The 17,730-nt window shown below is 39.7% G+C and overlaps 1 protein-coding gene across 2 annotated transcripts in view; it reads left to right on the top strand.

Annotated features, from left to right (window-relative positions):
- The window catches only part of WDFY2 (WD repeat and FYVE domain containing 2), a 148,515-nt gene that overhangs the window by 74,577 nt on the left and 56,208 nt on the right, over positions 1-17,730 (top strand). Inside the window, exon 3 of one of the 2 annotated variants that reach the window (XM_036742461.1) lies at positions 8,322-8,395. The exons of the other annotated variant lie outside the window; for it this stretch is intronic. Coding sequence (XP_036598356.1) covers positions 8,322-8,395 — 74 coding nt within the window. The remainder of the gene's footprint in view (positions 1-8,321; positions 8,396-17,730) is intronic. 2 annotated transcript variants of the gene reach the window in all.

The raw sequence follows: 17,730 nt of genomic DNA, 5'->3' as shown, positions 1-17,730 counted from the left end.
CCACATAACGTCTTTGAACTTCCCAGTAACAACCCACTTCAAAGGCAAGAAGTCTGGCTTGTACATGGGGGGGTTGCCAGTCTTGTGGTCATTCAAACCTCTTGGCCAATGCATCTGATTTCTGGTGACTGTCACTCTCTTGGTCAAAGACTGTTCCTGTGTCTTCCAAAGTGGCATCCATAAGCCTGACAGAAGACTTTTTTATGTTTATATCAGCCCACAGTGATGCAAGTGTGAGGCAATTGACCAAGTCTTTAAATGTTTGTTCCCATCTGTCTGTCTCTCCATCTCCCTGAGGCTTGGTGGGTTTAAGACAACTTTGAATTTCTTGCCCTATTGTTTTTGTGTCTTTTTCGTCACATACACTCCATCAGGTAAGGTTATTTGGCGACCTAGCAGCATAGTTTTTCATAGATTTTTGATAATAACCAACAAATCCTAAAAAAAACGTTGCACTATCAGGCTGAAAGCTGTGTGTGTAAATGTGTATTGCTTTGTCATGACCACTCTGTGTCTCCTACCAAAGACTGTAGCCTTCTTAGGGCGAGTGCTCCCATTCCAATGAGAGAAGGTGGCTTTTCAATAATTTACAGGGAAGTAATTGGTTTGGTTTTTTTTGGCATTGCTTTTAATAGCATCTTTATATAGCTGTGGGGAGTAGCTGCCGAAACTGGAGAATGGACACCTGCATGTCATTTGGAATTATTCCTTTTGTTAAAATTTTATTTGAATCTTATTTTAAGTGGGTCCTTAGTTATTAGCAGTGTAACACATTTCATAGAGTTTCTCCTTTATTTAATACAGGTGTCATTTATTGTGCTATCCTATGTAAGAACTGGCTAGTCTTCCTTCTATTATCCATGATGGGCAGTTTTTGAATTTAGCAATATCATAACTGATCCTAACTGTCAGCTGCAAATGAAGGGAAGGACACATACAAGGAAGTAAGAGAAAGCATGGACAATTCCCGAATAAGTGCCTTTCCCAAAATAAGTGTGAAATCGCTGCCAAATCAGATGAATTTGCTTCTTAATACTCTTTTCACTTTTATGTTCTATTTTTTCATCGGCTAAGCATACTTTAAAACTCCTTAGTTAGGTGTTTGTCTATTGTGATTTACATTTAAAATAATTTATGACTCCCTGCTGACAGACTCTGAATTAAAACAAAAGATTCTGAATTTCAGTAAACTGCATGACATATTGAATGTAGATGAAAGATTTTTTATTACTTCCTGGCAATTGAAATGCTAAACGTAGGCATGTTTAATAAGGTAAATAGCGGGCTCTGTGCTTCCAGCCTGTGCTCCTGTGACAAGCCATTGTGAGTGAAATAAATGTCTGGGAGTTAAGTGCTTGCTCCAGGGAGGTTATTACCCTTTACAGGATACAATCAGGGACCTGGGATCACAGCACCCTACCACTTAACTTCACCAGGATGAACCTTTTAAACCTGAGGTATTTTTGGCCTGTGAAATATCGGTGTTTATTTAAGTTTTTAAATTCCAACCAAAACATTTCACAAGGAAAATCAGTTCTTCCTGCCAAATATGGCTTTTAGTCTTGTAAAGCCACCGAATGTGATTGAAACCAACTGTTCCACAGCATATCAAACTTCTGTTTATCTATGTGTGCAGTTCAATGGGTCAGCAAAAGACAAAATAAATTAGTCCTAAAATGAAATACATTTCTTTGTAAATAATATAAATTAGGATTTTTTTACCCCGCAACTCTCAGGCCAAATCAAGGTATTTTGAAAACATATTGTCAGCATAATTTTAGTTGAGTGTGGGAAGTTTTCCTAGATGAGAGGAGAGTCCCTTGAAGCACCTATGGGGAAAACAGTTCTTTGAAAAGTGCCTTTAAAATATAACCCAAGTACAAGCAGCTAGTCCCCCTCTGATCTGTTTAATTATTGACTTTCTGTTGGATATGTTCTGCCTTTCAATTCATCATTGTCCCTGCCTTACATCCCCTCAGATTTTTCCCTTCTAAATTACATGTTCATTAGAGTAATTACATTGCAGTGAGTTCTCCTTATTTCAACCTTCATTAAACTTTAGGGCTCAATACCAGCACTGAGTCACAAAGACTCCATTGGAGTTGTGGGATCACTTAATTTTATGCAATGTGTTAAATTTTCAAAAATGAAACTTTGACAACCCATTGGCACCCAGAGTCCCACTGCTCGGGAGGCCTGCACTGTTCCCCATTCCCTGCAGCCTTGTTCAAATTCCTATTCCATCATTTATACTTTTCATTATCTCACTCCCCTGAACCTCTGCCAAATTCAATTCTTGCTACTCTCATCACTCTGAGAGAGAAAGGCAGTGAGATAACAAATCTGTATTCAGCCGGCACAGAAAATAAATTCCTGTTCTGGTAACTCCTATTTCCTCAAGAGTCTGGGAAGTTTTAAAAATATGTTGGCCAAAGAGCCCAGGTAAAGTTAGAGAAAAGTGTAAACCCCAGGGTTTTAAGGTAAGGCACAGGGGCAAAGCATCACACCATAGTCGCTGGACTGAGATGGGCTCAGTACTGTGTAACAGTGTAACTGTGTAACACATTATCTCAGTGCAATTAACTATTTTAGATAGGGGGGATAGTTCTCTAGATTTTCTCATCACATTCTTTTCATCCAAGGTGGAGTATGTAATTAGAATTTGATATTTTGGAAGCCAGGAGAAATCCAGCTGAGGGCAGTCACATTCCAATTTCATATTTTCCAGCCAGGTACTGTGCCATACTCTGTTGGAAGCCAGTGTTGTGATGGCAGAGTAACGCTTTCCTCTTCTACATTTTAGACTCTCAGTGTGTATAATTATTTATCATATTATAAACCATCACCTCCACCACCTCTTCAACAGAGTTCTTAATTACTCATGAAATGCCATCTTTCACATTTTGTTGTTGTAGTTACCGGTAGCTCCAGTGAGATTACCTAGCTAAACCTCTGGTGAGATTTTCTACCTAAGAATCTGCCTTGCTATCATATCCTCATCTTCCCTGCCACTCCATCTCATCTTCCTTCCCAGATTACTTTTGCCCCCTCGACATTTGGTGTGCCTGGATTTTGGCTTCCTGTCGCAGGTCTCATGTGGCTGCCCACACTCGTGATTATTTTCCAGAGATAGCTTTTGTTACTCATTTCCGAGGTATCGGTGCCAGAAGTGGCTCTGTCAGTCATAGAAATCTTTAAATTTCTACACAGTAAATAATTTTAACAACAAATACTGGTATCTCTGCCTCATCTGCTTCATTTCTTTTTCCTTGAGTGACTGCAAGTGTTCTGGGTAGTGAAAACAAACAGCCCACTATTCACTCGCTATTTACCTTCTAATCACTCAGTCATTCAGCTAGGGCTTGTGAAGCACCTACAGTTTAACCAGGCAGGCACGGTGCTAAGTGCCAGGGGTACAAAGAAAGGCTAAAGACAGTCCCTGCTCTCAAGGAGCTCACAGTCCAGTGGGGGAGACAGCATGCAAACAACTATGTACAAATAAGAAGTATATACAGGATCAATTGGAAATAATCAACAGAGGGGAGGCACTAGCATTAAAGGTTCTTATAGAAGGATTTCAGATAGGATTTGAAGGAAGCCAAGAATCAAGAGATGAAGGGGGAGTATATTCCATGCATGGGGGATAGCCAGAGAAAATGTAGTGTCTTGTTCATGGAACAGCAAGGAAGCCAACATCACTGAAAGGGTAGGTGGAGAGGGGAGTAAGGTATAAGAAGACTGGAAAGGTAGGAAGGAGCCAGATCATGGAGGGCTTTAAAAGTCCAACAGAGGATTTCATCCTAGAGGTAATAGGGAGGCACTGCACTTTATTGGATTGGGGGGTGATAGAATCAAACCTGTGCTTTTAGGAAGATCACTGAGTAGAAATAGACTTGAGGAGGGAGGTAGAGGTAGAGAGACCAGCACCAGCAGGCCATTGTACTAGTCCAGATGTGTCATGATGAGGGCCCACATGAGGAGATAAGGGAACACACCAGAGAGGACTTGGCCAGAGATTAGATATGGGGGTGGAGTAGGGTGAGGGAGGAGTCAAGTTTCTGAGCCTGAGTAACTGGGAGGAGAACAAATGAACCTGTTCTCAAGTCTATAACATGTTGCCAGTATCAGATTGTAACCTAGCTGGTGTGGTTCTGATGGTACTAAAACAATTGTTAGGGGCACCAGAGGGGAAATATTGGAGGGGCACCAAAATTAACCTAGTGTAGAGGGCACAGGGATTGGGAGTCAAAGGATCCTCATTCTGCCATTTATTACTTCTGTGATATTTGAGTGGGTCACCCTCTGAGCCTTCATTCTTCACTAAAATAAGTTTCTTCAGTAAAATAAGAGGGTTAGACAGGATGATCTTTAAGATTCCCTCCAGCTCTAAATCTGATTCTCTGACTTGTCTGCCAGGAATATCTTCCCCACTGGCTTGCCCAAAGCATCTGAAATTCCTATCATTTGGGTCAATCCTATGAATCATGACATTCTATTTTAAAAGGTTTCTGTTCAAATGTAAGCATATTACCTAGGAAGAGTAACCCTTCAAGTCACTTGCTCTCAGCTATGACATTTTTAGCCAGCTAATACTTTGGAAAATCAGGGAGCTGATTTTTGAGTTGCTGAGACATTGAACTAGTGCAATTTTGATGGAGTAAGGAGAAGTGACCTCAAAGTAAAGAATACTTGGGTTCAAATCCTGCCTCCAATGAATACTGGCTATGTGATCCGGGGCAAATCACTCGACCTCTCAGTTCTCTAGGCAGCTGCAGAGAGATGTCCCAGGCTGCATTGCCAAAGGGAGTTTCCTTGTCTGAGTGTTCATATGCCAGTGAAATCATAGGTCCACTTCCTATGTCTGTCCTTAAGAAGGCAGAGTAATATGGACTCAGGAGATAGAATACTGGCCTTGGAGTTGACAAGGCATGGATTCAAATAATGCTTCTGATAATTTCTTTAATCTTTGGGTCCCTCTCTCAGATTTACCCCCTGGGTTAGAGATGGGTATAAATGAAGCTTCAGTTTTTCAGGTGCTACTCTACCTCAGTTTGATGGGGCCTGGGTGGTTGCATGACAAGATCGGACTTGGTTAGGGTTTCACCTTTGAGGGCTCTAGTCAGCCAGAGAGCTGTATAAGGTCACCTGGCAAAAAGGAGGGAATGCCAGTGTTTACTATGTGCTGAACAGTGTGTTAAGTGCTTTTACAAATATTATCTCGTTTGGTCCTCATAACGACCCTGGGAGGTAGGTGCTGTTAATGTCACCATTTTATAGTGGAGGAGATGAAGGTTAGATGACTTGTTCAAAGTATCTGAGGCTGGATTTGAACTGGGGTCTTGCTGACTCCAGTGTGCCACCTTGCTGACTCAGGAGTAGAAGGGGCAGAGGACATAAGGCAGTACCAAAGATAAATGTTGCCATCTTAGCAATTTTCTCTTAGGATAAATGAAGAAAGTCAGACTTTCCTGGGCCTGACTGGTACTGGAGTAGGTTTTCTGTAGCCAGTGTGCCCATGTCAAAGACCCGGGGTCCTAAAGCAACCTAAGTCCTCACGTTGGTATGGAACAGGTATAAACCATAATTTACAATGCTTCTATTCCCAGAATGAGCCAGCCTGCAAATCTAAGAGTCCACCTTGGAATGATTTCCTTTGAGCACCATGGAGCAGGTGCTAAAAAGCTCTGAGACTTCTTTTGTCTGGACTCCCACCTCTAAGGCGATTCAGGGATCTCCCAGAGCTATTTTAGAACTGTGGACCAGGAGACCCTTCCTCACGGTTGTTGTAGAGGCTCGTACCCAAGGACAGGAGGCACTCAGTGGCCATCATGGCCAATCAGAGTTGGAGAGTGAGAAGGTAGGAAGAAGACAGCCTTTCTGTCTTCAGGACTGTTTTTTTCACATCGACTCTTCCCATTTCTTAGAAAAGTTTATCGGTACAAAGCCACTGCCATGAGGAGGGTGAAACAGCTTAAACCACCTCGGCCAGGAAGTCCTTCATCTTCTTGCCAAGCAGAGATGTTCAGAGATTGGAACGTTGTAGGGCAGGGCCGGAGAGTTCAGCATTGGCAGAGCTATGTTCAGCATGGGGGAAGAATTCCTTCCACTGGTCTTGTAGCTGTGAGGAGCAACTTACAGGAGCAACCTCTGTCTTCCAGAGTATCAGTGAGGGTTGGAGAGTTTGCATACAGGTGGTAGAATTTCAAAATGGGCAGTCGTGAATTTATATTGAAATTATGTCAACAAATAGAAGGTTTACGTTGAATTGTTTCAACATAATTTGTGACACAAAGATTCTTTTGTCCGGACTCCCCCACCTCTAAGGCGATTCAGGGATCTCCCAGTGCTATTTGCGGGTGCAGAACTGTGGACCAGGAGACCCCTTCTTCAGCGTTGTTGTAGAGACTTGTAGCAGGGAACAGAAAGGCACTCAGCGGCCAGGCCATCATTGTTCTCTGGCCATCATTGAAATATCGCTTCGACTTTTCAGCACATTGCCTCTGGTCCTTCAGTTAAAATTTACTGCTTCATAAGAAAATGCCTTGACTGTGCTAGTGACATCAGCTAGTTAACATTTTGTGTAAATAATTTTTTCTTTGCATTTAGTTTCTGTATTTCTGTAGGCTTTAATATATTCACTAACCAGATGATAAAAAAACTGGAAAAAAATTAAATGATCAAAAGACCTTCTTTCTTGACTGACTAGGCCTTTGAAAAGAATTAATAGGTTATAGTGCTATGTGTTTATGAAGTCACTCTTTCAGAAGAACTAGAAGCACTTTGTAGATTAAAAATGAAGACCTCGGGGGCAGTGAGGGGGCACAGGGGATAGGGCCCTGAGTTCAAATCCAGTCTCAGACTCTTACTAGCTATATGACCCTGGGCAAGTTACTTAACCCCAACTGCCTCCAAAAAAAAAAAAAAAGAAAAGAAAAGAAAACCTGCTTGAGGTAATTTGTTGAAAATGCAGTAAGACTAAGGATCGGATTTGGATTTCGGCCTGGACTGCCTCAAAATTTTACTCTGAGAGCTTATGTAAATCATTGGTGAAATGGAATAAAAGTATTATTTGATACCGCTGCTGCCGCTGCTACCCTATCTCCCAGGGTGCTGAGGACATAATGGAGCTTTCTTTAAATTATATTGTTCTTAGAAGATATTTGGGATATTCGAAGTGCAACACCCTAAGAGGCAGATAGAAGCAGGCAGGTAGGTAGAATACATACATACATGCATGCATGCATGCATGTTTGTATCAGGGATAGTTTAGTTACATTAGCAAACAGTAGCTAAATTACCCATATTTTATCACCAAGAATAACTAGATTCAGACTTACTCAGGTGGCAAATCTTTTTTTTTCTTTTTTTTTTGAGGAGGGAAGGTGGGGCAATTGGGGTTAAGTGACTTGCCCAAGGTCACACAGCTAGTACATGTGTCAAGTGTCTGAGGCTGGATTTGAACTCATGTCCTCCTGACTCCCAGGCTGGTACTCTGTTCACTCTGCCACCTATCTGCCCCTCAGGTGGCAAATCTATCACGGACCCAGGTGTAGACCCTGTTTTCCTCATGCTCAGTTCAGAATAGTATGTACTAAACAGAGTCTCTAAGCCATGCAGCATCACTTTTTTTCCCAAGGCCTTGGGCCTTGACTGCTGTTATTGGAACCTTTGTTCCATCGTTCTTCTGAAACTTTTTATTCAACAAGCTACCTTGAATTCCGCTTTCAGCCCATCAACTCCAAATCAGTCCTATTTCCAGAAAAAGAAAAGTTAGGGGGAATGGGAAAGATATATAAAAGTCTGGATTTTCTTACTGTTAAGGGCATGGCAATATAATAACATCTCTCTGTCTCTCTCTTTTTGTTTTGTTTTTTCCATTTCAGACATGATAGATTATATTTGTGTAAGCCTGGGTCCTGGTAGAAGGGAGTGTAATGAGGACTGAAAAGATGGTTATGATCCTATTGAGCAGAATTTAACAAGAAGAGGAAGAGGGCAGGGTTTATTTACAGTGTTGATAGAAAGCAGAGAGAAAGAGCCATGTTCTAGTTTCCCAGATCCCTTGGAACTTCCCCAGGTTGAGAAACATTGGCTTTGAGGGTTCACTGAAAGGGTAAAGGAATGGAACCAGGAATATCCGATGCCGCTGATTTTATTTTGTTGTGAATGGGGACTGAATGAATCGTACTTCAGGAAAATGTCAAATTTTTTCTTTTCTTTTTTGTAAATAAAGCCCCCTTGTAAAGTTAGCTAGTTAGGCACCCCAGAATCCATAAAAGTCATAGATTTGTTAACATCCTCAACATGTTCATTTTTTTCAGCTCCATGTTCATGCATGTCTTTTAACCCGGAAACACGAAGACTGTCGATAGGTCTAGACAATGGTACAATCTCAGTAAGTACATATAAATAAGATTTCTAGTTGTACTACTTCCCTTCCTGCGAAGTATGTATCATATATATTTATTGTGATGGGAATTATTTATTAGGGTTTTTTTCCTTCAAATTAGCAGATTAATTTCCTGCTTACGAAAGTGGAAATTGCAGTGTAGCAAATTGTAGTTCAGAAGGGTATTATGTGTGTAGGCTGAGTTGTAATCAGTCTTTCTTTAAATGCTGGCTAGGTTTCAACTTGACTTACTCACCGTGTACATGCTAGTTAGGATTAGGGGCATTATTAGGCAAATGAGTGAACTGCATGAATCTGTATATTAGTTAGAGCAAGCTGTGAGCCTAACAGCTTTGATCAGATTGCTAATCATGGTGTCATAAGCTTCTCCCCACCAGCAATTGCATGTAAGGCAAATTTCTCCCTTAGATCTGCATGTCTGATCTTGACTTTGATACTCTGGGTTCTTCCCCTTTCCCTCCTTCTTTCTGCTCCCCTTTGCCTCTCAACTCCCTAAGGCATGTGAATAGACAACTGTTTGCATAGAAATCACAGAAACTCAGGCTGTCAGCTCAATCCAGGAGGAATACTTGGCCTGTTGTGTATAGGTTTTGTGGAAACTCTTTTAAAAGTTGCTTATCTTATGCATCTGTGAAAGTGTACCAAGTGGCTAACCCGCCTAGCTATGTTAAAGATACGTAGTAAATATAGATATGTAATAAAAATATTTGATTCGATAATCAGAACAACATGTGATTGCAAGGCACTTTAGAAAACTGAGAATATTCTCTAGATTTTGTTGATGCACTGACTAGGATATATCTCAGCAATCAACAGATATTTGAAGTTATGCAGGATGGGTTCTTTGGGTGCTGTAAAGATCATCAGTCTGTCTTCAAGAAGCTTATATAACTAAGAAATTTTCAAAGCTCAACTATTGATGACAATCCTTGTCTGTTTCAAGTCCCTACAGGACAACTTTTTCCCCCAAAGACAGAGATAGTAATTGGATTCTTGAACAGAAATGCTTACTAAAAAGGAAACATAAAAAAAAAAGGAGTGAATTCAGCATGAGACCGTGTAGTCTTTAAAACACTTTCATAGTGATTACTGTCAAAGAAAGGACTGTGTGTATATAAACATATAGATGGATTCTTTCTACCATTCAAGCCAATATCGAAGGATGTGGATTGCTGATAAAATGGACCTTGAAAGCAAGGAAAGTCAGCAGAATTGTTAGTCGAGAGAGATTCTTAGCCTTTAGGTGAAAATGGAGAAAACATACTAGTCTTTTTTAGAAAAGTGGTGTTTAATGTGTTGCTGTAAGCAAATTGTTCTTATTATACATAACAGTACTCAATCAGTTAATTTTGATCTGTTAGTCTTTTGGTCAGTCACCAACAGGAAGCCATCAGCCTGATTAAGCAATCAATCAACAAGTATTTATTAAGCTCCTACTGTATGCCAGTTCCATTGCTAAGTACTCAGAGATACAAAAACAAAAACAAAACTGTTCCTACCCTCAACCTGCTTACATTCTATCATTGGAGAAAACTTGCACCTATGTAAGTATGTATAAAACAAATACCTGATGAGAGAGGGGAGATGGAAGGCTATGTATTGTGAACAGCCAGAAAGGCTGGTTTGGCTGGACCAGCAGTGGAGAACCTGCAGGCTTGAGGCCACATGTGGCCCTCTAGGTCCTTAAGTGTGGCCCTTTAACTGAATCCAAACTTCACAGAACAAAACCCCTTAATAAAAGGATTTGTTCTGTAAAACTTGGACTCAGTCAAAAGGCCGCACCCAAGGACTTAGAAGGCCACATGTGGCCTTGAAGCCACAGGTTCCCCACCCCTGGGCCAGATTCAAAAGTACGTGAAGAAGATTAGTATGTGAAAAGACTCATGAAATACATTGCATCCTTCCTTGTAGCCTGTCAGCATTTTCTGTAATGCAGTGGAAATAAGAGTATGGTGCCAAGTCTGCTCTCATTCATCTCAAGGAAGTGGAGTCTCGCCCTCCTGAAGAAGGTCTGGGACACCTTTGGCTCCGTTAGCAAAATTTTAGCTAAAAATATCTTATTTGTGTTGCTGAAGAATTTACATCACCACACCTTTTCTCAACTATGTAATTATAACATGAATAAAGAAACACAAGGGAACTGGCCCATTGGCTAAAGTTTCATAATTTGTCACTGTTCAGTAATTATTAGGCACCTACAATGCTCACAATGAAATGTCTGCTGTCTCTGCATGTGTTAGGGAGATGTATAACAGGAGAGATTCTTTTTAAAGGTCATTTGCACTCTGTTCCATAAATATGGCATATAGGTATTAGAGGTAAATAACAATGCTCCTTATTTCATTTAAAACAAAGAAATTAAAACAATTCTTCCCTCTAAACAAAGGAAGGGCTTCTATGATGTCAATGTCAATTCACTATTTATTTTTTTTACACTTTGAACAGCTGCGTGTGTTTGAATAGATCAAGAGAACCTCAGTAGTTAATGTCTCTAATCTTCCCATAACTGCGGTGCTTTTTTAGATAATTTTCAGTCCCTGGTAAGGGTGAGCTTTAAGTTATTCTGGGGCTTTTTTATAAACTTCCATGATTGTCTGTTTTTGTAACCTGCATTCTTGGCCTTTTCATTGGTGATGAGGACCTCTGCCAGACCCTCAAAGCAGAAAAAAGACAGGAATCGAAAGCCAAAACTATTTTTTCATCATCTCTGGTGAAGGGTTTAATAAGAGGAGTTGAACCGTTTTAAATAAGGATTTAATTCATTCATGTTAATATTCTTGCTTGTAATTACTAGAAAGTTATTTGTCATAAGAATATATTTAGATCTGCCAAAATTTACTAACAGATCTTTGTCCTTCCTCAAAAATCTTTTTCAGAATTGGGTAACTTTTCTAAGGAAAGCCAGTTTTTCTGGCAGTTTATCCCCTCTTTAGCTGATTTCACATTCAGCAAATCTTTTCAGAATCTTTTACTAATGAAAGCTAATGATTCCAGTAGTTCATTTTCATGTCAAAGTAGTTTCTATTTGTAGTATGTGTTTTAGGCAACCTAATGATTAACATATTATCGAGTCCCCACTCTGTGCAGGGCACTATGTGAGTTTTCTCGGGGCATAAAAAAAAAGATGCTACTTCTCTAGGGTAACTATTTATTTAGCCTACACAATTGTTTAACTTTTCACGTGTTCTTGCCTTGTCTCCCAGTTAGACTTCAAGTTATATCATAGGCCCTTAAACCGTTTTCACGGTAATCACTGTCAGAGAAATTGGTTTTCACCATCTGTAAGTTTTATGGACTAATTGGGGAGACAAGGCAGGAACATGTGAAAAATTAGAGAGTAGTAAACATTAACAGATACACGACTAAATGCCTAATGAGTGCTGGCAATAATAATGACAGCCCATATTTATCTAAGACTTGTGGATTTGCAAAGCACCTTGCTTGCATATAATAATTCAGTGAGCTAGGTAAGTTAGTGGATCTTTATCTCCATTGTATAGATGAGGATTCTTCATACTTTATTAGTCCCATGTCCTCCCCTGGAGCTTCCATTTGTGAAGGAGGAACAGACCAGCTTGCCTCCATTCCTCTCCAAGTTCTTGGTTGATTTTCCAGACATCAGAATCATCCTCCCATCCAAGTACTTTCATCCATCCCCACACCCCCTTTATCTCTTAGCTCCCTTCTTTTGTGTTATCTTCCTCCATTAAAATGGAAGCTCCTTGAGAACAGACATTTTTTAAACTTGATTTGAATCCTCAGTGCTTAGCATAGTATTTGTCATGTAGTAGTATAAAAATATTAATATTAATGAATGCTTATTTACTTCCCTCCCTGGACTTTTGGACTTTTATCTTTTTATCCTGGGAGCAATGAGGAGCTACTGAAAATTTAAAGAAGTGATATTAAACCAGTCCTTTATGGTGATTAATTAGCAGCTAATGAGTAAAATGAACTGGAAAGAGAGGGACAAAAAGAAAGAAGAATAATTTGAAGCTGTTGTAATCTGGTTGTAGCTTGATAAGGGCCTGAATCTGTAACGGAAGGAGGAAGATAGAACTAAATATAGAATAGATGCATATACAAGAAATACTAGCATGAAAGAATCTTCCAAACTGAGTGGGATAGGCAGTAATAAAGAAATAATAAAAAATAAATTTGGAGTCTGAATGATTAGGAGAACAGTATTTACCATTAATAAAAACCAGCCACTTTGAGGGTAGAGAATTATGGATTTTGTTTTAGATGTGTTAAGTTTGAAATCACAGCAAGGCAGCCAAGTGGAAATTTCCAGCTGAGAGGGTGTGTGTGTGTGTGTGTGTGTGCGCACATGTGCAATAAGTCATAGCAGTAGATGATATCCCTGGAAGAGGCTGTGTAGAAAGTGAAGAGCCAAAGGACCAAGAACTGATCCTTTGGCGAAAGGCCACCTTAATAGGCAATAGGTAAAAGAACCTGCTAAAAAATTGGTGGCGGAGATAGAAGAGTACGAAGAGGATCAGAATAGTATAATGCCATGGAAACCAAGAGAAACAAATGGAAGGAGCTGGGGATGGGCATTTTTATCTGAAGTTGCAAGGAGGTCAGGAAGAATGAGAGCTGAGAGAGCCATTGGATTTGAGCAGCATCTCAGCAATGCTGTGGAGGGGATCCCTCCTTCAGTTTTTGCATCAGATTATATGACTTATAAGGTCCCTTTTAGTTCTTATATTTCAACATCTCTTAGAGCACAAAGCTTCAGTGGAGCCATAGGAGTAGAAACTAGGCGTTGGGGGTAATTTCATATATGGACTCTAATCCAGAACTTAGACTTAAGTTCCGCAAGTGTCCATGATTTCATCAATGTGGGGCACACTCTTCATTGACCACCATTCTACACCTTTGTTGGCAGTGTTCAGGAGCTGCTATAGTCAGAAGTGTTAGTGCCCTGGTGGCCAGCCTTCTGGTGGTGGGTGGATCTCTCCAAACAGAGCTTGGCTGGTCCTCAGGGAGCAGATATACAGTCTGTCACTAGGTATGTATTGGAAGCCTTTCCAGCTTGGCAGGACCTACTACGTTCCAACGTCAGCTTATATTCTAAAAGTTTATTCTTTAATAAACCAGGCTTAGCTTTGCTCCATGATGAAATGTGGACATAAGACTTCAGTGGAAGAATGAAAAACATTGATATAAAGAGAGCTAATGTGTAAATTCCATCTTTGAAAGGATACAGGTATTAATTGGACTAAAATTAATGCCTGTATCCTAAGTGCCCAAAACAGAGTATAGCTAAATTGGATTCTCTGTTAATTATTTTCCAATATTGTTGTGTCTCAGGGAAATAGGAGGCCCAAGGAGAGAGAGACAAGAACAGTCAGTCAGTGGAGCAGTCAGAACACACACAACATTTATTGATTAAGTTCATCGTTTTACTTGGGCGTGGTCCATGGTGCCCCAAAACAGTTACAATAGTAACATCAAAGGTCACAGATAACCATAACAGATATAATCATAATGAAAAAGTTTGAAATATCGTGAGAATCACCAAAATGTGACACAGAGACACGGTGAGAGTACATGCTGTGGGGAAAGTGACACCGATAGACTTGCTCAATATGGAGTTTCCCCAGACCAAAACAAAAAACCGCAGTGTCTGTGAAGCACAATAAAGCAAAGCACAATAAAATGAGCTATACCTGTGTTGGATTTGGACTCCGAGCACCTGGTTCCCTGGATCTGCCATTAACTTAGCTATGTGACCTGGCCCAAATGCTCAATTTCTCGGCCTATTGGTCCTATCTTTTGAATGAGAGATCAGGAAATATGTTGTTCTAAATCTTATGATTCTGTGAACCAATTTTGCCTAGTAAATTGATATTAAAACAAATATGGGAAATAGTTCTCTGTGTAGATTTTAGCAATTATCGTTAAACTTTATAAGCTTTTCTTTAGTATATTTTTATTTGGTATGGAGGAAACTTCAGGGGTGATGTTTAAGTTCATTAGAATAAATCACACAATTGAGAAAATACCCAATACCCTGATAATGAAAAACACAAGCTAGTTTTCCCATCATAGGCAGTTTCATCTTTTGTTTTGATATCAGCTATATTTCCTAGTGTGTAACCATCCCTTATAACAGAAGAGGAGAAAAAAAACCAATTCAATAAAACTAACTTACATCAAAAGAAGTTTGCTATTATATTCAGGGTTCCAACACTCATAGTCCCCTCTTCTCTACAAAGAAGAGATGTAGCTTTTCATCTCTTCTTTGAGGTGAAGCTTGGTCATTTTAATCTGACAGCATCCAAGTATGATTATTTTGGTCATATCTGTTGTTTTCCTGATTCTATTTACTTCAGTTCATGTCTTCATCATGTCTTCCCATTATTGTCAATATTTATTATATTTAGTCATCATTTCTTACAGCACAGTAATATTCTATTACATTTATATTACCACAACTTGTTTAGCCATTCTCCAGTGCATTAGCATCTATTCTAGTTCCTTGTTGGCTATAAATATTCTTTTGTGTATGGGCACATTGCCTTTTATCACTGTCTTCCTTGAGGTGTACATGCCTGGCAATGTAATCTCCAGTCCAAACAGAATGGACATTTTAATCACTTTCTTCTGCATGTTTCCAAATTCTAACAGACAGTTTCTTAGATCCTAATTGTTGTCTGCTTTGGGATAAAAAGCAGGGCATCAGGACAGAGTCACAGATTCAGAACTTTACTGAGCAGGGTAGAGGATATTTCAATCAAATCAATGAGCAAGCATTTATTGTGCGTTCTTTGTGCCTGGCACTGTGCTAAGCAAGCTCCAGGGATCCAAATACAAAAAAAAAGAAAGATAATCCCTGGCCTCAGGGAGCTTACAACATAATGGGAGAAAACAGCACACAAAAGGAACCACCCAAAATGGGAGAAGATACCCATTGAGGGGGCATGGCGGAAAAGTCAGTTTGTTGTTATTGTTCAGTTGTGTCTGTCTTTGTGACCCCATTTGGGGTTTTCTTAGCAAAAGTGCTAGAGTGGTTGGCCATTTTCCACTCTAGCTCATTTTACAGATGAGGAAGTGATTTGCCTAGGGTCACATAGCTAATAAGTGTCTGAGGCCAGATTTGAACTCAGGAAGATGAGTCTTCATGACTCTGGGTTTGGCACTGTGTGTACTTCACCACCTAGCTGCCCCTGGAAAAATCATAGAAGTCTCAAAGTAGTGAAGCCAGGTGAGAACTGAGATGTCTGGGCTGAGCCTCTTCCTTAAATGGAGGTTTAGAGTTCATGGTCCTGCTCTCCAATCAGAGAGGCAGAGTGTAGTGATGACTTCATTGGGATCTTGTAGGATGATGAGGTTATTCCAACAATGAGCATGATGGAAAAATCCGAAAAGGCCCACAGTATTTTTTTTTTGCAGCAATCTAAAATTTATCTCTTTGAAATTTCCATCCATTGTTCCTAGTTTAGCCTTCTGTCTACAAGCAAAGTAAGTCTAGTCCCTCTTCCAAATGTCAGCCATTCAGATACTTGAAAACAAACAAATATATCTTACCTAAATCTTCAATTCCTTCTACTGATCCTCTAACAGCATACATTCAAGTCCCTTCCTTCATTTTTTTTAACATATTTCCACATTAGTCATATTGTGAAAGAAGAATCAGAACCAAAGAGAAAAATCACAAGAAAGGGGGAAAAAAAAGGAAATAGTCTGCTTCAATCTTCATTCGGACTCCATAGTTCTTTCTCTGGATGTGGATAGCATTTTTCATCAATAGTCTTTTGGAATTGATTTAGATCATTGCATTGCTAAGAGTTAAGTCTATCAAAGTTAGTCATCAAACAGTGTTGCTGTTACTGTGTATAATGTTTTCTTGGTTCTGCTCACTTCACTCAGCATCAGTTCATGCAAGTCTTTCCAGGTTTTTCCGAAATCTGCCTGCTCACCATTTCTTATGGAACAATAATTTTCCATTAATTCATATACCACAACTTTTTTAGTCATTCCCCAACTGATGGGCATCCCCTCAATTTCCAATTCTTTCTCACCACAAAAAGAGCTGCTATAAATATTTTTGTACATGAGGGTCCTTTTTCCTTTTTTAGGATCTCTTTGGGATACAGACCTAGTAGTGGTATTGCTGAATCAAAGGGTATTCACCCATGGTCCATTCTCTACATGAAACTTGAACAAAACCCTCAAAAAATAGCCATCCAGTGTTGAGGAAATCACTCAGGCAACACATTCATTTCATTTTTTAATCCCAAATGGTTAGGAAGTTATTAATTTGATCCTGGAGGCTCCCTATGGATTGCTATTGAGTCAAGATCTATATCATCATAATTTCCATATATCAGTCCTAGTTCTATCCTTTGAGGTCAAAGTATATCTAATCCTTCTTTCACACAGAAAACCTTCAGATATTTGAAGACCAGGATCACATTTCCCCCTTAGGCTTAACACTACTTAGGCTTAACTACTGATTTTCATATGACTTGGTTTTATTCACCTCCCTGGTCACCTTCCTCTGAATACATTTCAGTTTGTCTTTCTTAAAACATGGGAACCAAAACTGAACACAATAATCCAAGTGTGATCTGGCCAATGCAGAGAGCAGTGAACAAGTACTTCTTTATCATGAACACTGTATTCCTATTAATACCAAATTTAATTAGCTCTTTTGGCAGTGGTAGAGTCTTACGAGTCGAGTTAGTTTTCAGTTCCATCTCTGCTACATAGTAACTGTGTCTCCTTGGCCAGGTTTATTTACCACCCTGAGCCTCAGTTTCTTCATTGGTAAAACGGGGGAAAACATTAATATTCCATACCTCTCAGGGTCATTATGAAGGTCAGATAAGATATAGAAAGCACCTCATGGCTCATAAAGCACCATTACAGGTACTCTTACTGGTCTTCTTATTTATTGCTTTAAAAGGATTTAAAAACTTTTAAAAATAATAAACCAGAATAGCGGTGAGAACACCTGTAATTTATATGGACGTATATTGGACATACATTAAAATAGCAAAGAAGATTCTCTGACAGGTGACTGAGATGATAGATCAGGAGACCTAAGTTCAAACCCCACCTCTGACACTTATTAGCTATGTGACTGTGGACAGGTCGCTTAAGCTCTCTGAGACTAAGACAACTTTCTGAGGCTTATCTTTTAAGTTATAGATAGGTGCTGAGCTCCATCAGTAGAAAGAGCTCCAAACCAGTGAAATCACAGCTTCTTCACAGGCACGTGTGTGAGTGTGTGAGTATGTGTGTGGATGTGTGTGAGAGAGACAGAGAGAGAGAACAAAAGAAAATGGAGGAACACATGGTGGGTGAAG

This window comes from Trichosurus vulpecula, chromosome 2 (assembly GCF_011100635.1).
Source record: "Trichosurus vulpecula isolate mTriVul1 chromosome 2, mTriVul1.pri, whole genome shotgun sequence".
NCBI lineage: Eukaryota > Metazoa > Chordata > Mammalia > Diprotodontia > Phalangeridae > Trichosurus > Trichosurus vulpecula.
The sequence above is the reverse complement of the archived record's forward strand: the minus strand, read 5'-3'. Positions and strand labels throughout refer to the sequence as shown.